Raw genomic sequence first — 24007 nt, forward strand, 5'->3', positions numbered from 1 at the left:
GTCTCTAAGGTTTCTATGTGTTACGGAAGTGTGTGATTTCTCTGTTTGGTGTTAAATACGTGTGTTTGAGGATGTGTTTGCATATCTTTGGACTCATTTAGCAGCATCTTATCTCCAGGACGTCCCAAAGAGCCCCTCTTTTACTTATTTAGATCGCTCAATTTGCACTTATTGGATATATTTGCTAGTATTTATCGGACTAGAATCCAAAGTTCAGAGCTGCAGTTCAGGGCGCGTCCGGTAGGTGGCGGCGTTGACCAGCGAGAAATGAACGTGCGCAAATAGAGCGAGTTTGATGCAAATCACACAAAATTGTGCTTCAGAATACTGTAAACACTAGAATACATGGCGGTCACCAGCTTTTCAACACTTAAAAGTAAATAATAATAATAATAATAATGTTGCCAGTTGCACACACACTGATGCATGCGTAGCCTACTGTGTTTACAGCATTCATCAGAGTGTGATCTGGGACTGTGTGTGTGTCTGAGTGTGATCTGCTCTGTTGTCTGCAGTATGCATGCATGCATCAGTGAGTTTCAGGCTCTTTGTTGGCTGGATGGATGGAGGCGGGGCAATGCGGGGCCGCAGGTCCTTTTGTGCCCCTCACATTTTGGGCAAAACCAGAACCACCGAGCTGCAGACGCGCCAAAAGCATGCAACAGGGCTATACGAAAATATTTTGTGAAGAAGAACTTCATAAACAGCGACGTCCAGTACAGAGATGTGATTTTAATACAGCGTTTGAGGAGCGTTGTGATTTCATAGGTGAGTAGCTTAATAAACTCCTTGTGGGGTCAGGAGAAAACTTTCCATTTATTTGTTGAGTATTAAGTGAAGTGCGTCATTCAACTTGTTATTCTTAGACAACTTTATTTTCTTAACCAACATCTTTTGTGTTGTACATTTTTGTCTTCTGGACTATTCACTGGTCAACAGATTACCTCGTTACTAGGCAACCGGTCGTTTAGGACAGTGATTCAACCAGCAGCACGCGCACGTCGCCAGGAATACTTGGAACGATTTCGCTTATGCGCTGTTAAACCTAAAAAGCAAAAGAAACTAATAAAATTTATATGAAACTTACTTATAAAAGTTAAATATTTGGGCTGTCATTATATTAAAATAACTAACCGTGATTAATGCACTCAAACTGAACATTAAACTTACTCCAAATCTGCAACATTATAATCTTTTCCCACACACTATATAGACACAAGATGTCATGCGATCGTTTTATTATCATAAAGGTTTTACATGTTGATATATGAGTTAATAAGTGCATTATGACAAAAAATGTTGAGAAACATGAAGCTCAATACCTTATATTCACAAGTTTCAAAAGATATTCATGCAAACAATGTTTGGCTTTAGGGCCTCAGGTGCTCGCACTGTCCTTCCCTACTAAATGGAAAAAAAATAAACTTTTACCATGTTTTTCAAACAAGCTGAAAACTTAATTTAAAAACAACATTTTTAATGTTTCAAACAACTTGATATAAGATATTGTAAATAAATGTGTATTTGTGTAGTTCTGCGGAGAAGAAGTCTGAACTGAAGCCTTCAAGAGTGTGTTTGAAGTCCTGCGGTCTGGCAGGTGTGGGATGCTGTGCACTGTTGTTCAATCTCCCGCCAATATTGCACTCGTCCCGGCCTCCCTGACCACGAGGAACACGCGACTCCCCGCTGGATTCTCCCGCCACAACAACAGCTTATGAACTGCTCGACCACTAGGGCGGCGCCAGACTGCAGGTGTATCTTAAACACCAGTGTGAGTATATGACACCGTGGCTGTTAGGAATGGAATACTAGCTTACTACTTACTAAATATTGTGCAGTATGCATTGTATATACTGTATACTTATTTTGCATTGCATTATGGGATTCAGTGTTCTACACAGGGTGCTCTAATGCTTACTGTGCAATAAAGAAAGTGTATTTAGATAATTCCAGTGTTTATGCATACATAAAATTCATGTCTTATACATATTGTATACTGAGTATACAAGCATGCTATTCTAAACATAGTGCGCTTAGATTTCTCTTGTGAGTTTATATAAAATGTTTAATAAAAATACATTATTAAATATAAAATAATACAAATAAATATATGATTATAATATATATATATATATATATATATATATATATATATATATATATATATATATATATATATATGATTATATATATATATATATACACACACACACGTTTTTATATATATATATAGTAAAGTGCCACAGATACTTTAAGTAAAACACACATATATATATATATATATATATATATATATATATATATATATATATATATATATATATATATATATATATATATATATATATATATATATACGTTTTACTTAAAATATTTGTGGCACTTTTTTTTTTTTTTTTGAAAAAGAAGAAGCATTCAAAGTTAATATGATATTTGCCCCCACAATGGCTGAGATGGTTTTATTTGAACTAATGTTAAATTATTATATTTTCATACATATGCTTGAGTGTAGAAATAGAGCTGATCTCTTATTCATAATTAATGAAATACAGAACAGGAGAATTGGGATTGACACATTAAACTGTCACATTTGGCATTTTTAAAATTGACTGTTGTCATAATATTATAAAACAAAAGTACTGCCAGGTATTTATTGTGTTCTAGAAAATACATCACATCCCTTTATTTTAGACATTGTTAATGCATACACACTCTAATGGACCCTTTCAAACACACACTCTCATACTCACATTATACGGCTCCGCAACGACACACAAACACGCAAAACGTAAAATAAAAGTCTTTTCTCTCCTTTCATTCAGTCTCCTCCACCGGAGTGACACAGACGCTGGTAAATCTCTCATCTGTCCTGGTTGTTTGGCCCCTCGTACACAGGAGTGCAGTGGCCCCACACTGGGTTTCAGGGGGTCGAGAGAGAGACGGAGGGCGTCCCACTCCTCTCACACCTTTATGTGCATTAGAACCTGTTTACGGTGTGAACTGAAGTCCTCTGGAACAGTATCTGGAAAAGATATGTTTAATCTGCTTATTGTTTTATTCTATTGTTGTAATGCTGGGTTTTGTCAATAAACAACTTTTATACAGAATTAGCAGATTTTAGATTTCTTGAAGACTTCGAGCGTTGGATTTGAGGGTTTGGGGATTATGATTTAAATATCAAAGAGTGGATTAATCCTTACCGTTACAGCGGTAGCGCAGATTGGACCAAATGATGTTCTCTTGAGAGAAGCAGAACACGCCCAGGCGGCCCCCTCTCATGGAGGTGTCAATCAGAACATTTGAGTCAGCCACCATCTCTGTGCCTTCATACAGCTTCACCCTGCAACAGGAGCACACACACGCACGAAAGTCCTCTTAGACGGAGTTCAGCAGTTCTCAACAACTGGATCAAGATTTAATATTGGACATTCACTGTTTCAACTGTTTAGCATACAAAAGTGAGCAAAAATATCCTTAAGATCAAACACTGAAATTTATTAATATTACCACAAACTTCATGAATAGAAAAATTAAGTTTTGCAAGCATGGAAAGTGTATATATATATATATATATATATATATACACACAAAATTGATAATATACCATATCTATATATACCATATCTATAATATACCACATGTTTCAAAATATATAAATAATGTATAAATGTATTTTAATACATTAGATATAATATTTAATATTATATATTACAAATATATATAATACTATTATATATAAAATAAACAGAATAAGGTGTTAATATCTGCTTTATAAGTACTAATAAATAGCCAATATTCTAGTAATATGCATACTAATAAGCTAATTAATAGTGAGAAGTGGACCCTAAACTAAAGTGTTGTATATAATATTGGTAATATACCATATTATTAAATGTCTAAATATTATATCTAATTTCAAAATATATATTTAAAAAAAAAATATATATATATATATATATATATATATATATATATATATATATATATATATATATATATATATAATTTTTTTTTAAATATATATTTTGAAATTAGATATAATATTTAATAATAATAATTGAATACATTATATATGACAATATTTAATATTCTAAATAATAATTTAATACTATTATATCATATTTATTAAAAATATAAATCTAAAATGTATAAAATATTAGAAATTAATTTGCACCAAAGTACTTTAGTCTGATTGGATCAACAACAAAAGATACCTTTTATAATCAAACAAAGGTAACATTTTGTCCTACCACTTAAAAAAAAAAAAAAAAAAAAAAACGTATCCAAACTTATACGGTTAGTTGCATTTTATTATTTGCATTTAGTATTGCTGACCAAATTTTGAGAAACGTTGTACTAGAATATTTGATCTGAATGAAGCCAAGAGCTGTTTTGTGCTACAGGCCGCTACTAAACTCCACCTGCTCGACCTCTAATTACCTGATAATAAATGAGATCTGATTTGATTTAGCAGCAGGCCGGACTTAAATTGCATTATGTATGAGCAGAGCACGGTTGCAGAGTGTGTGTGCGTACTGGAGTCCAGTGCTCTATTCACTCCTCTCACTGAATACAAAGCAGGTGTGTTTATGTGTGTGTGTTTGAAAAGGCCCTTACAAAGCCTCAGCTACACATTGTCTCACACAAATGTGAATACACGTGTACGTACACACACACCAAGCTACACACAGTTCTCACTCTTCCTGTAGGTATTTATGCATAATAGAATCTTGGGAGTGTTCTAGAGTTCAATAATTGCGTAGACTTAAAGTTTAAAAGCTTCAAAAAAATTGTAACTATGAAATGAGAATTTATTCTAGGCAATTTCTGTTATGACATTATTAAAAAAACTAATTTTTTTGACATTTTCTGGAGTTTATGCGTTGGTTCTTTGGCAAAGAGTATCTGATTTAAAACACAATGCCAAGAAATTACTCAGTACAGGAAATCATACACAATACATGTTTAACTGTCCTCTGCGGTCCGTTCTCTCTCTTTCTTTAACGGCCCGTCCACTACAGTAGTTTCCGTTGGATCTGCATATGAACAGGCACCAAGAAAATTCTTGCCAAGGATTTCATTGGCATGGCAACCACAACAATGGGCGGCCAGGGGGCCCAACCACTCAGCAGAGTCTCAGGGGTGTGAAGGGGGCAAGAGGAGGGGGCAATTGTGAAGAAATTTTAAGGATAACTAGTCATAGCCACCACCAGAGCCCCCTCACCCCCTTCCCCTCCAGTATACCAGCACAAACTTCCATCGGCTGCCGCTCACACAGTGCAGTCAATGACCCAAACTGGTATTGCGCCCTCTTGTGACAACAAACGCGTCCCACAACCGGACAGACAAAAAAAGTTGTTTCAGCAGGGACAAATGTCTTATATTGTTACTCTTAATATAAGGTAAATATCATTTAAAATTTAACAATAACATTTTTGGCATGCAGTCACTTAGTAAAAAATGTGTTTACAGTAATGTACATTACCATTTAAAAGTTTAGGGTCAATTTTTGGGTAAGACTGTTAAATGTTTTTAAAATAATTATTTTATGCTTACCAAAGCTGCATTTATTTGATCAAAAATTGAGATAAATTTTTAGAGTTGGTTTTTATTTTTATATCTCCCATTATCATTTTAATTTTAGTTATTTTTAGTAATTTTTTTATGTGTTTTTGTCATTTTTATATTCAGTATCTATATAGTTTTATTAATTTATTTCATTTTAAGTTATTTTTGTACATCAAGTTAAACTAAATTAAAAATGTTTCCTTTTTTATATTCTATTTCAGTTAGTTTATTTTATTTCAAGTAACATTTTTTATGACTTTATTTTTAGTTAACTATAATAACCCTGAGTACAACTTAAAATAGTTGCTGTTGTTTTTTTGTTTTGTTTTTTGAATATATTTTATATTTATGTAATTTATTCCTGTGATGACAAAGCTGAATTTTCAGCATCATTACTCCAGTCTTCAGTGTCACATGATCCTTCAGAAATCATTCTAATACGTTGATTTCTTATTATTATCAATGTTGAAAACAGTTGTGCGTATTTTCAATGACTATAGATATAGAAAGACGGTTCACACCTATTAGTTATGCATAGGGAAAAACTGCAATGCGCAATATGGTGGAATACGTCCCGCCTTCTAAGTAAACGAGCCAATCACTGATTGATAAAGTCATTGCATCCGCCGTTAGAAGCTCTGGTTCCCATAGAAACCTGAGACTCGCACTTAGCAAATTGGCTCATCTAGCCTGAAAAATAAGCCTTTTTGAACACTATATGAGCATAAGAAAAAACATTTATGGGACAGTTCATGTCAGATTTTGTTGCTGGTTTGAAATATTTTATTTGAGTTCGCCAAGCAGTTTTTGAGATTTCAGGATTACTCCATTCAAATAGATAGGACTTGGACTTAGATGCCTCAAAATAGCTGCCCGGAGGCGTTGCAAATATGGCCGTCAGACTTTCCTTGAAAGGGACTTTGTTATTTTTGTGGAAACGGACACTTTTTTTTTGCAGAATTCTTTGATGAATAGAAAGTTTATTTAAACAGAATTTATTTGAAATAGAAATCTTTTGTAACATAAATGTCTGTTACAAGTGTATTGTCACTTTTGATCAATTTAATACATCCTTGTTGAATAAAAGTATTAATTTCTTTAAAAAAATAAATAAATCTGACAGCAAATTTTTGAACAGTAGCATATACTCTGCTGCTGCAAAATTGTAGGAGATCTAGGGTGACCAGATTTCTCATGGTGGAATACGGGACGAGTGCGCAATATGACCATGATATAAGAAATTTTATTTCACTATATATATATATATATATATATATATATATATATATATATATATATATATATATATATATATATATATATATATATATATATATATATATATATATATATATATATACACTGCCCTCCAAGAGTTTGAAAACACCCCTGGAAAAGTCTGGTTTTGGACGATATCAGCATAAATTTTTGGTGCAAATACATTACAGTAACGACATTATCCAGCAATAATAATTTTCATGTGTTCATTTCATTTCATTACATAATAATGGCAGTATATACATGTCAAAGTCAGACATGCCCCTTTGCCAGCTGTGATGCCTGGTTACTGGTTTAAACTTGGTCCAGGTTTGTAAAAGATTTTTGGGTCAGCACACCTTAATAGCTTCAACAATTGATTGCCAATTAAGTTTAGAATACAATGAAATAATTAGAACCCAGTTTAGGTCAGATAGCTGCTAATGCTGGATATTTTGATGAATCAAAAATTTAAGTTTTTTTCTATGTATAAACTGTTTATGTAATAAAATGTGTTTTTATAATTTGTGTTGTCCCTTACCAGTGCAAAATTATCACAAATTAAAAAGGATTCATGCCAATATTGTCCAAAACCCCACTTTTCTAGGGCGTTTCCAAACTTTTGGAGGGCAGTGTAGATATAAATATTTGTTATATATTGTTATATAAAAAGAAATTTACAAACAAGTTACAAACAATACAACAAATACGACAGAGATTAAACTTGTTTTTTCACATTTGAATATACTGACAAATATTTAATTAGGCTACTGTCCCTTTAAGACCGAATCCATGGATGTAATATAGGCTACTGACACATTTCCTGTTTTTACCCACCTGTTTACGTCCATTTAACCGACTGTATTTACGTGAGATACTCCACACGATGGACATATTGAAAAACTATGTGTGCATTTGACCATTCAGGCACGAGGAGAACTGATCGCGCGAAAGAGAGAGAGACTTCTGGTCTGTGTTATTCAGCGTGATTCCGCCTATCCCGCCTTCACTAATCGATAACGAATTGTGATTGAATGGTAACTTTGTTCTATGACGAATTGATTAGGCTGTTCTTGTGTGACAGAACTCCATCACCCAGTTGAAAGATGAAATACGGGACAAAACATTATTTTTTTCTTAATAAGTCGGGACACTAAAAATAGAGCTGAAATACGGGACTGTCCCGGGAAAAACGGGACGTCTGGTCACCCTAAGGAGATCTCACCTGATGTAGCCGACCTGTGGTCGGTGGCTAAGCTGCCACCGGTACGAAGTTTTATCTTGCCAGCCGACATTTCGTGGGTCTTTCCACAGCAGTTTCACCTCTCCATCCGTATCCCCCGTGTGCCACAGAGCATTACGAAGAAATTCACCGGGGCCTGTACGAGACTTCACTGCCTACACAAACACGAGATGTCTTACTTCCCAAGAGGTCATATGGACATTAGCAAGCCAATATATTACAATGAAACGACACAATTAAGCAACATTCGCACCTTGAGCTGCAGGCTCGGTTCAGCCATGGCCCTGAATGGGACCGACTGCCAGTACGTCTGTTCGGTCTGTTTCCACATTACCACATAGAAACTAGAGGAATCCTGATAGCCAAAGATGAAGCCGGCGTAGTCGTCATCAGTCACTGTGTTAACGTGAAAAGTTCCCTCGAAGTCCACGCCGTTAAACGCTGTGTAACCTGTGGAGAAGCGATTTACAGTTTAAGTTGGAGTGTCTGCTGGGTGTTTAGCTCTTGAAATCAGAAATCAGACTCACCCACTGCCAAGCCCGGGTCACTGTTCATGGTTTGAACAATCTCCATACCCTGAAATACACAATACCCCATATTAATACAAGCACTTAGCAAAGTACAGAAATTTACAGACTTCATCTTTAAATAATATCCATTACATCATGGATACCCAAAAAAGTGTAATTTAAATCTCTGGAATAAGAAAATTACAGCAACTTGTGTCAATGAGATCAACAGGATTCCTACGATGCTTTACCTGATTGAGCACCACCCAGTTCGGGTCGATCTGAGCGTCACCCTCCGGGTCTAGAATGACCGTCTGATAGGCTCTGAAATCTGTGAGTGTGACTTCGGCACTTTCTGGACACACGTCAATAAAATCCAGTACCGCATCATTGTCAAAGTCATTCTCGCATACGTCACCGACTCCGTTACCTAAATGACAAGAAAGAAATTAGGTGAGTCATTAATCAGGAAGATTATCCACCATCACTGGATATGAACGCTCTTACTGTCCGAGTCTTTCTGGTTGGGGTTGGAAATGAGTCTGCAGTTATCGGGTCCCATGCCGTTGATGGCATAATTGTCCGGGATCCCGTCGTTATCATCGTCTTCGTCACAGTCATCTCCGATGCCGTCGTTATCCGAGTCCAGTTGAGAGCTGTTTGGAATGTCGGGGCAGTTATCTCGAGTGTCCTGGTGTCCGTCTCCATCACTGAAAACACACAACATTCAACATTATGAGCTGAACTGAAAGTGTCTACGGTGATAATAAATGGTATGAGCAACTATGAGACACTAGGGCTGTGTTCACACTGTCAGTCCAAATCATATCCGTTTGGAATCTGATTTCAATGATAGTCTGTTCAAACTGTTCAGATCCAATTTGTGTGTCCTGTGGCGCTCTTTTGTTTTCTGGAATATCTGTGTTGGTTTCTATGGCAATGCTGTTGCATTGGTAGGCATATTGCAAAAAGCATCAACAGCAATGATGAGTAGCCGTGGCACTGGACTACTAAGTCTAATGAAGCAGCAGCAGCTTTATTCCATGCTGCCGTCTCCACCTGTTTCAAAATTCATGCATCCCCACACTTGTGTGGTACCCAAATTTCATGAATGTACAGTCCAAAAGTTTGGAACCACTAAGATTTTTAATGTTTTTAAAAGAAGTTTCATCTGCTCACCAAGGCTACATTTATTTAATTAAAAATACAGTAATATTGTGAAATATTATTACAATTTGAAATAACTGTGTACTATTTAAATATATTTGACAAAGTAATTTATTCCTGTGATGCAAAGCTGAATTTTCAGCATCGTTACTCCAGTCTTCAGTGTCACATGATCCTTCAGAAATCATTCTAAAATGCTGATTTGCTGCTCAATAAACATTTATGATTATTTTCAATGTTGAAAACAGTTGTGTACTTTTTTTTTTCAGGATTCCTTGATGAATAGAAAGTTCAAAAGAACAGCATTTATCTGAAATACAAAGCTTCTGTAGCATTATACACTACCATTCAAAAGTTTGGGGTCAGTAAGAATTTTTATTTTTATTTTATTTTTTTTTAAAAGAAGAAATTAATACTTTTATTCAGCAAGGATGCATTAAATCAACCAAAAGTGGCAGTAAAGACATTTATAATGTTACAAAAGATTAGATTTCAGATAAACACTGTTCTTTTGAACTTTCTATTCATCAAATAATCCTGAAAAAAAATATTGTACACAAATATTCTGTACAATTGTACACATTAAATCTTTCTTGAGCAGCAGATCAGCATATTAGAATGATTTCTGAAGGATCATGTGACACTGAAGACTGGAGTAACGATGCTGAAAATTCAGCTTTGCCATCACAGGAATAAATTACTTTGTCAAATATATTTAAATAAAAAACTGTTATTTTAAATTGTAATAATATTTCACAATATTACTGTTCTTTACTGTATTTTTAATTAAATAAATTTAGCCTTGGTGAGCAGATGAAACTTCTTTTAAAAACATTAAAAATCTTAGTGGTTCCAAACTTTTGGACTGTACTGTATGTGGCTGTCAAACTTCAGAATGTGTGCTGACAAATTCACAATGATTTGTAACAATCTACAACCTTTTCTTTCCCACCCATTCTGCAACGACGTCTGATGTGTTGTGAGAAAGTAACATAAGGAAAAAAGCTAAGCAAAATCCAATCAGAGCAGTCAGACTGAAACAGATTTCCAAAAATGAGATTTAAAGCCACATATGAATGAAGTTTGTAATGGATTTTTAAAAATCTGATTTCATGTGATTGTTTTGCCATTTACTCTTTCTTAATATAATCAGATTCCAATCGGTTATGTGCAAAAATCAGATTTGGACTGACAGTCTGAACAAGAGTTAAATGGCAGCAGTTTTCACATATACAGGTTAATGAGAAACTGAATAGTCTACAATTTGTGTGGTTTACATATTTAAATATATATTGTGCGCGTACTCACGTGTCTTGGTTGGTGTCACAAACATCCCCGACTAAGTCATTGTCTACATCTGTCTGCAATAGTATTAATTGAGTTTATTATTCATACAATTAATTTGAGAGAAAAAAAGTATATAAAATAATAGACCATTTACTGCAAAAGCAAGAACTAACTGTTTTTTAGATACTAAAATAATTTGTCAAAGGTATAGTTCACCCAAAAATTTAAATTCTGTCAACATTTACTCGTGTCATTCCAAATACGCTTATTAGTGTTAACCAAAAATAAAATTATTAAAAATATTTATGTTAATTGAAATCAAGCTGAAACTAAATAAAATATTAAATAAAAATATTAAATAGAAAACTATATGAAAATTAGAAATGTTGCCTTGGCAACTAACTTAAATAAGTTGAAGTACTAAAATGACTAAAATTAAAATTGATTAACTAATTAAAATTTAACTAGAATGAAAAAACCAAAATAGTAATATAAAAAATTAAATTAAAATAAACTGAAAATATAAATTAAAAGTTAATTCAAAATATTAATAAAAACTGTCATAGTATATAAATGTCACTAAAATAACACTGACTTTCTTTTGTGGAACACAAATAGATAAATTAGGAAGATCTGCACTGGTCAAAGGCTTCAAGCTTCAAAATAACCAAAAAGCACCATAAAGTTTCATAAAAGTGTTCTGAGGCTATACGATAGGCTTTTTACGAGGACCAAAATTGAAATTCCTCCGATGTAGCTTTCAAATCAAATATGGGCTTTAAAAATGTCCTCCTTTTATTTTCCACAGAAGTCACACAAGTTGGGAATGACATGAGGGTAAGAAACCTTTTTGATTATTTTTATTTTAATTTTTGAACTTCTTTTTGACACTGTATCAACATATAATGATTGTTTAAAGTTTGATATAAAATAAGATGTGATGCAGTACCTGCATGGGGTTGCTGATCTCAGGACAGCTGTCACATGCATCACCCACTCCGTCTCTGTCCCGGTCTGTTTGCATTGGGTTCGGCACTTTGGGACAGTTATCCAGCACATTCTGGATTCCTGCAAAACATCCACACACATCACATACACCAAAGGATGGATGTTGTAGGGACACAAAAAATGTGAAGCAATTCATCAAGCTGAACAGTCTTCACCATCTCCATCAATGTCTTCATCACAAGCGTCTCCCTCTCCATTATTATCAGTATCTTTCTGGTCGATGTTGGGAACGGTGGGACAGTTATCGCACGCGTCACCGAATGAATCGGTGTCAGAGTTCTGCTGATCTTTATTGGACACCAACCGACAGTTATCCTGAAACACAAATACAGAGAGAGACAAAAATAATTACTTGCGCTGGAAATGATATGAAAAACCTGACACCATTGCTACTGTTTGTATCACTGTGTATCAAAGCCTCCAATGATGAAATTCAGATATGGTAATAGGCGTTTTGTTTCACACACACTGTAAGAGATAGACCAATCACAACAGACTGGGCCATCTGACCAATCAAAGCAGAATAGAAAAATAACAGACACAACAGACCGAGTCATCTGACCAGTCAGAGCAGAGTAGGCTCAAGAAAAAAAGAGACTGAATCTTCGAAAAAAATGTTTTCAGATTCTTTAAGAAATGAGGTGAAGTGCAATCTATATTATGAGAAAATTTGTGTTTTTTGACATTTGATGCATGTAAACCTATTGTAGGAGACCTCCAAAACAAAATTAGGAACTTTTAAAATACCGCAATTTTGCAGTTTAACAAAAATTACTGTAGGTAGAGTTAGTTAACAATAACAACACTGGTCGGATGCGTAAAAAACACACCTCTACGTTCTTTATTCCATCTCCATCGGCATCCTCATCACACTGGTCTCCGATCCCATCGTTATCTGCATCTTCCTGCCCGGAGTTAGGTGTGAAAACACAGTTGTCCTGAAAAACAGAATGTGAAAATCAAAAACCATAGCATAACACTTCAAGCTAGAGCTGAATAAAATACTGCATTTTAGACATACTGAATCTAAAGAGCGTTCATGGGAAAAGTTTCAGGACTGCAAGTTACAGTGAATCTATCATATAAAACTCCAAACAACCCCCTCCCCCCAAAAAAAACTTGGTTTACTTGAAAGGTATAAGACGTGTGAACAATTATCTATGTTGAACAATTGAAAAATCAAGTCTATAAACCATCAGAATAAATAGAACAATATGGTTTCCCAATACTTATGAATAATCACATCAATTCAGTGAATTGTGGGTAAAAAGATTGTGAGTTTCAGACCTGTTTGCAGTGTTTGTCATTGTCCATGCAGGGCAAGGAGCGGTCTGGATAGCCGTCAATATCAGTGTCCTTCCCACAAGTGTGACCATTACCAGCCCATCCAACATTACACTAAGAGAATCATAGAGACGTTTATCAGAATGCAATAAAGAAATACAATATGATACATTTAAATTTAAGTTTTTCTTCTAACCAGCCATGATAAATGATGAGCATCTTATCAGTTACACTATTAAAAAAAGGTTCCAAAAGAGGGTTTTCGCAGTGAAGAACCATTTTTATTTCCCCAAAGAACCTTTCAGTAACCGTTTTTTTCTTAGTGTGAAGAACATTTTTAAAATATAAAATATTATATATCTTTTTCCACTTGTAAGTGTAATAGTCAGGTTCCACGGATGTTAAACGTTCTTCATGGAACCAGAGATACCAATAACGAACCTTTTTTTTAAGAGTGTACCTGGTTTCTAATTGGTTCGAACCACTGGTTGTTGATTGTATGAAGGCAGATTTGAATACAAGCTTTCAGTCATTTGTAAGAAAGAGGCGAGGTTTAAGCGGAGTATAAGTGGACTAAATGATTGGATTAAAATGACATTTTGATTCAAAATGATGAGATCAAAAAAAAAAAAATGCATGGATGAATCGTTCATAATAATATGGTGAATTTCCATTTTATGCCGACTTCAAGTTTCAAATATTTTCTGATTGGATGTGAACTGCTTGTCTTTTAAATAGTACTGCATCACGTCTGGTTAGGACACAATAGCTGCTTTTCCACCATTGGGTCAAACCGCTCTCTTTTGCTTAATCGTTCCATTCCGTGCAGATCCGGCCAAGCCGGTATGGATATGGTTTAATTTTCCACTGTGGGGCTGATAACGGAATGTAATACAAATTTGTCAGTTGTTGCCTTGGAAAAGGAAGAGTTTATAGACAATATAATATGTAAATAGCGACCGTGTTATGGAGGATGATCAGATTTTTCTTTTAATTTTATTATTAATTTGTGTTTACGTTGCTCAAATAGTGTGCTTAGCCAGCTACAAAGAAATTAGTAGCCAGGCAACAGACAAGTGACCAATTGTAGTTGTGACGTCACTACACACACACTTTAGCAGCACAGTTCAGCACAGTTAGCCAACCGTGCTGAGAACAGTTTGTAATCGTGCTGTGCCATACCAGGCTCAAGTGGAAATATAACTGGAGCATTCCCTACCGTTCTTAGAACCGTTCGACCCAGTGGTGGAAAAGCAGTTAATGTTATAGTGGTAACTGAGGATTGTACACATACAGCACAGGTGACGTCGCCGTTCCGCTGAATGATGCAGTGAGCGTTAGTGTCACAGGGGTTGAAACTGAGCGAAGAGCATGAATTCCGAGGGAAACATCCAGCTGTCTGATTCCCAACATATCCAACTTTGCACTGACCGCATCGATATGATCCCTGAGAGAAGGGGAAGAAGTTTAAAAAACATTAACATACACTGTGTGTGATTTCAGAGAAAACGTCTGGGAGTTTTTATGCCTCATACTCACAATGGTGTTGATGCAGATGGAGTTGGGTGTGCAGGCATTGGCCAAATCAAGACATTCATCGATGTCAGAGCATTCCTGAAACAAATTCATTGCAAAAAATATATTTGTTGCCACTTGCTTTGATATTGTGCTATCTGATGCAAAGACCTTCAGGCATTTTTAAGAGTAAATACTTTTTATGGTCACTGTACCTGCAGGTGACTCTAAGCATATTCCATACCGACATTCAAATGAGCCAAAATGATTTCACCTTTATTCTAAACAGTTCGCCATTTTTGTCATTTTTTGACACTTTCACTGCTTTCTTTTTTTTTTTTTTTAAATATGTAACCAAAACAATTAATTATACAGACTACTATTCAAAAGTTTGTGGTCAGTGGATTTTTTTTTTTAAAGAAAGAAAGAAAGAAAGAATACTTTTATTCAGCAAGAATGCATTATATTGATCAAAAGTAGCATTAAAGACATTTATAATGTTACAAAAAATGCTGTTCTGAACTGTTGAACTTTCTATTTATCAAAGAATGCTGAAAAAAATGTATCAGTTTATTAGAATATTAGAATGATTTCTGAAGGATCATGTGACACTGAAGACTGGAGTAATGATGCTGAAAATTCAGCTTTGCCATCACAGAAATAAATGACATTAATTTACATAATATATTCAAATAGAAAACAATTATTTTAAATAATTGTAATATAGTATGCAGGCATTAAAAAGTCTTCAATTCTGGTATTTTTTTGCAAGGCATTATATTTTCAGATGGGGTCTGAAATCTAAGTATATGGCACTTATTAAACAGCAGAAATCAGCTGTTTTCCCAGTAACCCTGTAAACAAAGCAAGCTTCACTACTTTTTGTTTTTGATCAGTATTTAAATGTTTCAAAAAACAATTCAGTTATTTGATCATGTTTGAACATTTATTAAGCATGTTTTAAAATGTTACATGTTGTCATGTGTTTAGTATTTTTATAATAAACTGAGTTGAGTGCTGTACATAGAATACAAAGTTTGTTTTTTATGTGCGTACAGTATTATTCTTCATTTCTTCAGGTCTTAAAATTTTGATTTAAAATTTTTTTTGCAGCAATCCTGTAATTAAATTTCACAATATTACTGTTTTCACTGTATCTTCAATCAAATAATTGAACTGTACCTGGCGTTGACTCTTAGCATATTCCACACCGACTCCAGAGAGAGGTGGACCCCATAGCCCGGGTGGACAGGACTCACAGGTAAAACCTTTTGCTGTGTTGACACATGCACTTGGTGTATAACATGGCTGAGCCTCTGCACACTGATGGAGAGGGACATGCTAATTATTCAAATGAGCTAAATATGAATCAGCTTTGACAAATTAATACTTAATATGGTTAAAAAATGAAGGCATGTTTATTTGAAATGCTTGGATCATGGACATAAACAGTGACAGCGAGTTCTGGACCGAGACTAATTGTTACTCTACAATAAAACCAGCACTAAATGCCTTCACCCACCTCGTCTATATCCTTACAGTGTGTGCCGTTCCCTGTCATTCCCTCCGGACAGGGCCCACAGCTGTACCCTGGGAAATCGAACGTCTCCATGCAGGCCACGCCTTTAAAGCAAGGATTGGGCTGACAGCGTGAACGTGGCTCGTGAAATCCTTCAAACCAAAGACATGAATTATCAACATCAGATTTCTTAAGTGTGGTTGAAAATGTACTTATGAAACCTAATATCATGCGAATAATACAAATTTAAATTTAAGTCCTGCCAATCAGTGGAGAGTTTTAGGATAAGGGAACACTAGCGTACTGCTTCCTGCTTACTATACACTGTATGCTGCCTACAATTAAAATGTAGCAGTATGTGAAACAGTATGCATTTTGTTTCAAACATTGGTGTCACATGACCTCATTATTGTATTTTTAATTCAATTTGGGGTAAAGGTGTCTTTTGGCTGTTCGACCAAATGATGAGTAAAAAATAAAATCACAGCTGACATTACTACTGGTTCAATCATGAAATGGAAGGTGCAGTCAAATGCATTGCATTTTGGTATACATCTTTGCAATGTGCTGCATTATATACTAGCAGGTTTCGGGAAGGACTATCAGTTTGCCTGAAAAATGGCAGATAATTTCCAATAATTTTGTCAGTGCTGCTACTTATTCTAAACTATTTGCCATATCTGTCATCCTCTCAAATTTGTGTACAAAAATGCATTATATTTACCTTTTCACTGATTTACCATTTTGTATTGCCACACGAAACTGTCACAACATGTTTTTTTGTTTGTTTTTTTTTTGATAAATTCTTGAACATGGCAGGGAAAAAAATAATTATATACTACTGTTCAAAAATTTGGTGTCATTAAGATTTTTTGAAAGTAATACTTTTAATACTTTTATTCAGGAAGGACACATTTAAATGATCGAAAGATAATAAATGTTGTTCTTTTCAACTATCTATTCATCAAAGAATCCTAAAAAAAAAAACACATCACCAAAATATTAAGCAGCACAACTGTTTTCAACATTGATAATAATAAGAAATGTTTTTGAGCAGCAAATCAGCATATTAGAATGATTTCTGAAGGATCATGTGACATTGAAATCTGGAGTAATGATGTTGAAAATTCAGCTTGGTATCACAGGAATAAATTAAATTTTAAATTACATTTACAAATTTTAAATTGTAATAATATTTCACAATATTACTGTATTTACTCTTTTAAAAAGTCTTAATATAAATCTATTAATGTTGTTAGGAATTATTCCATATGTACAGTGGTGTCAAACATCTAGTTGTCAACTGTGGTTATCACTCCTTCTTATCTCAACTGTGTATGTACAGCTAGCACTTCTAACAAGACTGTCAACCGTATTCTGCAGTCTTAACGCAGCTCATAAGTTCTGTCAGGTTGGTTTGATGTTTGCTACTCACCACACATCTGGCACTCCAGAATAGCATTCCTGACAAGAGACATTTCTTTTACCTAAATAGTACAAAAACACTTGAATATTAATCAAACATGTTCAGTTCAGATTCCCTCACATATATACACACTCACTCACACACCTGTTCTCTGATGTCCTCTCTCAGCTCTCCCAAAATCTGATTAAAGATGATCAGCTGGCCAATCAGAGCTTTAGTGTGGTCACCTGTACAAAAATAATGCAATATCTTCAAATTAAATAAATAAATAATTAAAAACCAACAAATCGCATATTATGACTTCACCAATGTCCTGAGATGTCAACTCACCAAGAATAGAATTAACCTCACCGTTCACTGAAAAACAAAGTTTTAACAAAAAACTTTCAGACAAAGATTTTGCAAGCAATATATTCAAGCCCCATGTACAGTCTTGTGTTGATGTTGGCTAACCTATGTTATATGAAGAGGCGTCTCCCTGAAAGGGGCAGTCGGTGAGAGCTCCAGCCTGGGCAACAGTACCACCTAGTGCCAGTTTAAGGGACTCCACTGAACCCTGGAAGACAAACCTGTTAGTTACAAGAGCTCTGTTTCTGTACGTTTGTCATTTGATCATAGTATTTGACATAATATCAGTTGGATATCATATAATGTCATATATGGATTTCGGTCCTTATCCGATCATAACATCTAATCTTTCCTTTCTTTAAAAATTAAAGGAATAATTTACCCAACAATTAATGAATTTTTTTTTTAATCAGTTGAATGAATGCCTGAATGCTGTTATTTTTTCTATGATACACAAAATAACTTCTGGAGAATCTACATAGTTCATATTATATTCACATTTTTGCCTTGCATGGAGGAAAAATAACATTATATGAATTTGGAACGATGCATAACATATATCAAAACATAATTTTTTTTGTTTAAACATTCCTTAACAGTTTTTAAAAAAGAAATACATACCTTGCCATTCAAAAATGTGGGGTGTTATTAAGTTTTTTAGTTTTATTCAGCAAAGATGCATTAAAAAAAAGTTTCACACTGTTACAAAATATTTCAATTTCTATCCTGAATTTTTTTTTCAACATTGATAATAATAATAATAAATGTTCCTTGAGCTCCAAATCAGTATATCAGAATCATTTCTGAAGGATCATGTGACACTGAAGACTGGAGTAATGATGCTGAAGACTCAGCTTTGTCATCACAGGAATACTTTACATTATAAAATATATTAAAATAGAAAACATGTATTCTAAATTATAATAATATTTTTCACAATTTTACTGTTTTTAATTAGTTTTTTTCCAAATAAATGCAGCCTTGGTAAACATGGAAACTTCTTTCAAAAACATTACAATACCATACGACCCCAAACTTTTGAACGGAAGCATTTATGCAGCTGTTGTGTGAAGACATTATCAAGACGTCATATGATCAAGGTCATATTGCATTGGATCTCACCTGCATCCGAGCGTATGCCTTGTGGCCATTACGAATCTCCACCAGCTCAGTGTCTCTGGGCAAAGAGACCAATGGAGGCAGTCGCTGGGCGGAGTCAGCCAGACGGCAGTTCACATAGAGCTCAAGGCTCAGGTAGTCTCTGCGCAGGCCACCGACTCGTAGAATAACAGACTGAGGCCGTCCGTCTGCCACATTGGGGCTCTGCAGGTTTACTGTGTGCAGCTTCCCGTCTTCACGAACATACCGGACCAGAACTAAAACAAACAAACCTTTTAGAGATGTTCTGAGCAGATACCACATTCGCAACCCATTTTGTTTCACTAAAGGATTAGTTCACTCCAGAGTTAAAATAATTAATTAAGGTTTTTGAGGAAAACATTCTAGGATTTTTCTCCATATAGTGGACTTCAATCGGGACCAACAGGTTGAAGGTCCAAACTGCAGTTTCAATGCAGCTTCAAAGGGCTCTACATGATCCCAGCCAAGGAATAAGGGTCTTATGTAGCCAAACGATCTGTCATTTTCTTAAAAAATATAAAAATGTATATACTTTTTAACCACAAATGCTCTTCTTGCACTAGCTCTGCAAAGCGCCACGCATTACGTAATCATGTTGGAAAGGTCACATGTGACATTTGCGGAAGTACTGACCCGGTGTTTACATAACGAACGTGCAAACGGCCTTTACAAAAAAAAAAAAAAAAACGTAAAACAACGATGTTGGACGATTTTGAAGTTGGAGGAGAAAATTAGATGGTTTTTCGCCCTACCACGGTACATCCGCTTATGTCACGCATGACCTTTCCAACGTGACTACGTACTGTAACGCGTGAAGTCGCGGACACGCACCACAGAGCTAGTGCAAGACAAGCATTGTTTTTTGTTGTTTTTTTGAAAATGACCACTTGTTTCACTAGATAAGACTCTTATTCCTCAGCTGGCATCATGTAGAGCCCTTTGAAGCTGCACTGAAACTGTAATTTGAACCTTAATCTTGTTGAACCCCAGTGAAGTTCACTATATGGAGAAAATTCTTTTTAACTGAAGAAAGAAAGACATGAACATCTTGGATGACATGGGGGTGAGTAAAATTATCAGGGAATTTTAATTCTGGAGCGAACTAATCCTTTAATGCTACATATTTACGAGTGAAACAGGATATCCGATGAAAAAAAATGTAGGGTGGGACTTGTTTTTATCCACCAAGAACTGATTGGATGGGGAAGTTGATTATGATATAATGATTAAAACAAAGGGTCATAGTTGCATTACCTTTGTTAATCTTGCTCATGATGGCAACCTCCAGGTATTTCTTGTTATCCTGCTTGTTGTAGAGGCCTAGCAGAACTCCACCCAGTTTAGGAGGCAGGCGAAACGTAGACAACACATACACATCACTGAGAGTCTTTAGAGCTAAAGAGACCTTCTCCACTGCAGCCACAGTCTGCTTCACATCCTCCAAACTCAACACGTCTATCACTGAGAGAGAGAAACAGAGACAGGGGGAAAAAAAGGAATTATGTCATTTGTCAAATTTATGTCAAATGTTTTGCAGAATCTTCAGGCAACTCTACTTTGTCGTACAATGACAAATCAAGGTGACCACAGCTGTCAAACTCTAATAACAACCAAAAGACCAATAAAATTAACAGCGACTTACAGGCTACTGTACACAATATATTTCAATTGTTTTTAAATGGCCATTAAAATTTCCATTATTTTATCTTTTCATACTCTATTTACATTTTTTTCTGCAGAAGTTCAATTATATATATGCTATATAATAATTTCTGTATTTATTTTTTTATTTTTCTTAATTGTACCCATTCAGCTCCCGCCAATCTGTCATCGTAAATGTCCCTAAGTTATCTGACTGGTTAAATAAAGGTAAAATCGGTCAGTCAAAAGTCAGAGAACTGAGCAGACCTATTTGTGAATGAATCATTCAGAATGGGTTTGTGAAATGGGTCAACTGATTCATTAACAAAAAAATCTGACTCAGAAAGATGTTTTGAATCGAATCTCATATGAACGAGTCATGTGCATCATCACTTTTATGATGTTTTGCGTCAGTTTTAAAGGCTCCAGCTCCTATTCATTATACATTTTACCATTCTAATCAATTTCTTTTGTGCTCCACAGAGAAAAGTGAGTCATACAGTTTTGGCAGAACATGAGAGTGAGTAAATGATGAATTTTCTACTATATTACAGTCTGAGAGAAATTCACTCTGCCTCTAAATCTTTCTGTCAGAGCTTTTAACTGGACGAACTTTAAAACACAGAACACTTTAAAAGATACATGGCATATATAAGAAAGGCAAAGCATATTGACTGATAACTACCTGAGAGAAGTCAGTATAACTGATTAAGAAAGTTAAAAAATAAGTCAGAATAATTACCCGGCACGTCTTGTTTCTGTGCGCTCTCTGTGGACCGGACGAACATCAACACGAATAGACTGAGCCAAACTTTCATGTTTACAGAAATTACACGCAAAAGTGATGCAGTAAATATCCAGAACAGATCCGTCAGCGATGCATTGAAATACGAAATATTTCCACTGGAACAAACCTGCGCGGTGCAGGAGAGAGAGAGAGAGAGAGAGAGAGAGAGAGAGAGAGAGAGAGAGAGAGAGTGAGAGTGAGCTGCGTTTACAGACAGAGAGAACGAGCTGATTTGAGAACTGAATCCGCCCTCCTCATCATCATACAACACATTAGTCTTCTTTCACACACACACACACACACACACACACACACACACGCACGCACACACGGATAATTGATTGCAGAGCGCGTTCATAAATAGAATAGGACGGAACGCAGAGTTCTCGAGACAGGTTTTTGAAAGTTTAACTATTTTTAAATTGACACGGTGTTTTTACGCTACGCCTATTCTGGAGAACAGGAAAACCATTAAAAAGTTGAACAAACTAAGACGGTATCGGTAATTTTCGGAGTTCAAGTTGTTGAGGGACCTCGCGAAACTCTAAAATTCGCCTATCACAGCAAGGCAAAATTTAAAATGAATAAATAAAATGAATATATTCGTAAAATGTAGAATCTACAAAAATAATAATTGACGTTCCGCACTCATCGTGTTGCTATAGTTACAAGTAGGCTACGTCGTGCGTGACTTCCGTTCGCGAGCGTCTGTTTAGCGTCAAGCGGTTACTCATGTGGACTTTTGTGGTAACTGAAAACGTGTTGACCTTTTTTTTTTTCTTTCAGAAGCTACTAGCTATTTAATTCGTACCCTGACCTCACACTGACCCACAAATGCAAGGAAAAAAAAAAGAGATAAAAACAAAAAATTGGGCACAAAAGCTTTCCCTTGATGCTAACAGATGGCAAAAACACAGTACTTCGATACATAAACACTGTAAACACTACAAAAAAAGGTCAAAGTTGTAAATAAAACAGATAAATTGATTACGTTTTACATTTCTTTACGTAAAATTTCACGTGTCAGTTCTTTGTAATTATCATTTCTGTGTAAACAATTGTAATTATTTGCAATTTCTATGTGACAGTTATTTCAAAGTAAATCCTACAGGGTAATATAGGCTACCATAATTTCTGCCGGTGTTAATATATCAGTTATTTTAAGTGACAAGAACAAATGCAAACACTGGCTTTGGTCATCTAGTTCAAACTCATAATTCCAGTGTCAGCTTTTGATTTTGCACCAATCTGCAATCAAACACAATTTATTGGCATGAAGAAAGAAAACTCTGTTGACATTTTAAAGCAGAGCAGTATGAGGGCTGTTCAGTTTCAGCGTCCAGTCTCGACAGTCTGTCCTGGGGTGATGTTTATTTTTCATTACCTCTTGAGTTTCCTTAGAAACAGCTTTTAACAGCAGGTGTCTGGGGAACAGTTCTGTCATACTTGAGCTTTACTGGACCCTGCAAGCAGAAAAAAATTGTTCAGCTTTTTGTTCTATGCAGTGCTTTAAATGAGGGACTTGTTAAACAGCCCTCTTCCCAGAAAGGAAAATATGAGTTTTGAGCAAAAATTTTCACAATGGAGTCATGAATCTAAATTTTACACCCTGAACAAAACCAGAACCAGTTTGGTCAGTGACACATAGTTCAGAGCATACCCCCACCCACCGCTTCCCCCGTCTCAATCCCTGTGTGGAAAATCAGCACAATCCGAATGCATTTTTCCTTCTCAAACAGAAATTCTTTCCCAGATGATTTTTGTTGAGGTCATTAAACGCTGTCGTGTGGCTTCGGGGAGCTCCTGATTGCTCTGGATCTAGTGGTGGGGAGGGGGTTCACTATGTTTCCACACACAAATACAAGGAAACAAACCCAGGAATGAACAGGAGCCAGAGAGAGATTCCAGTCTGGTGCTGTAACACACAGCTGTGTCTCCCCAGGGCACACATTCACAGAGCCTTCGCTCAGCCGACTCTGATACTCGGAAACACTGCCGGCAGGTAAATTGTATTTTAAGGAGAATATCTTTCTCTCTTACAACCTCCGCTTCACACACACAAAGTCCTCAGGGGCTTTTGTTACAACATTGCAACAGATAAAATCAGAATTTTGTTGGAGCAACTCCCTCAGTGTCAATGCAGCAATGCATCTGCAGAAAGTAAAGCAACCACATGTAGGATCAGTTTGAGGGGCAAATAAACTGTCCTGAATAATCCTATGAAAATAGAAATCCATAAGTTACAGCACATAACAGCTAGTGAAAAGAGATCCAAAGTTCAGTCTGAAGAGAGTTCAAATTTTCTTTC

The 24007-nt window shown here is 35.4% G+C and overlaps 1 protein-coding gene across 2 annotated transcripts; it reads right to left on the reverse strand.

The window, feature by feature from the left end:
- Positions 1-2439: 2439 nt before the first annotated feature.
- On the reverse strand, positions 2440-23956 carry thbs3a (thrombospondin 3a). Of its 2 annotated transcripts, XM_067410440.1 has the most exons (24): positions 23084-23956; positions 21655-21826; positions 20526-20732; positions 19254-19507; positions 18237-18339; positions 18114-18140; positions 17928-18010; positions 17793-17844; positions 16361-16509; positions 16021-16161; positions 14863-14937; positions 14618-14770; positions 13327-13437; positions 12870-12977; positions 12195-12354; positions 11981-12099; positions 11053-11105; positions 9085-9287; positions 8829-9007; positions 8596-8644; positions 8322-8518; positions 8051-8223; positions 3201-3340; positions 2440-3022 (listed from the first exon to the last, which is right to left on the reverse strand). In XM_067410440.1, exons 1-24 carry the CDS (start codon positions 23141-23143, stop codon positions 2961-2963), a joined length of 3030 nt encoding a protein of 1009 aa, XP_067266541.1. In that variant the 5' UTR covers positions 23144-23956; the 3' UTR covers positions 2440-2960. The 2 variants fall into 2 exon arrangements, with proteins under 2 accessions (XP_067266541.1, XP_067266548.1); XM_067410447.1 differs by lacking the exon at positions 21655-21826 and having other exon boundaries at positions 23084-23178.
- Positions 23957-24007: the final 51 nt, after the last annotated feature.

This window comes from Chanodichthys erythropterus, chromosome 2, assembly GCF_024489055.1.
Source record: "Chanodichthys erythropterus isolate Z2021 chromosome 2, ASM2448905v1, whole genome shotgun sequence".
NCBI lineage: Eukaryota > Metazoa > Chordata > Actinopteri > Cypriniformes > Xenocyprididae > Chanodichthys > Chanodichthys erythropterus.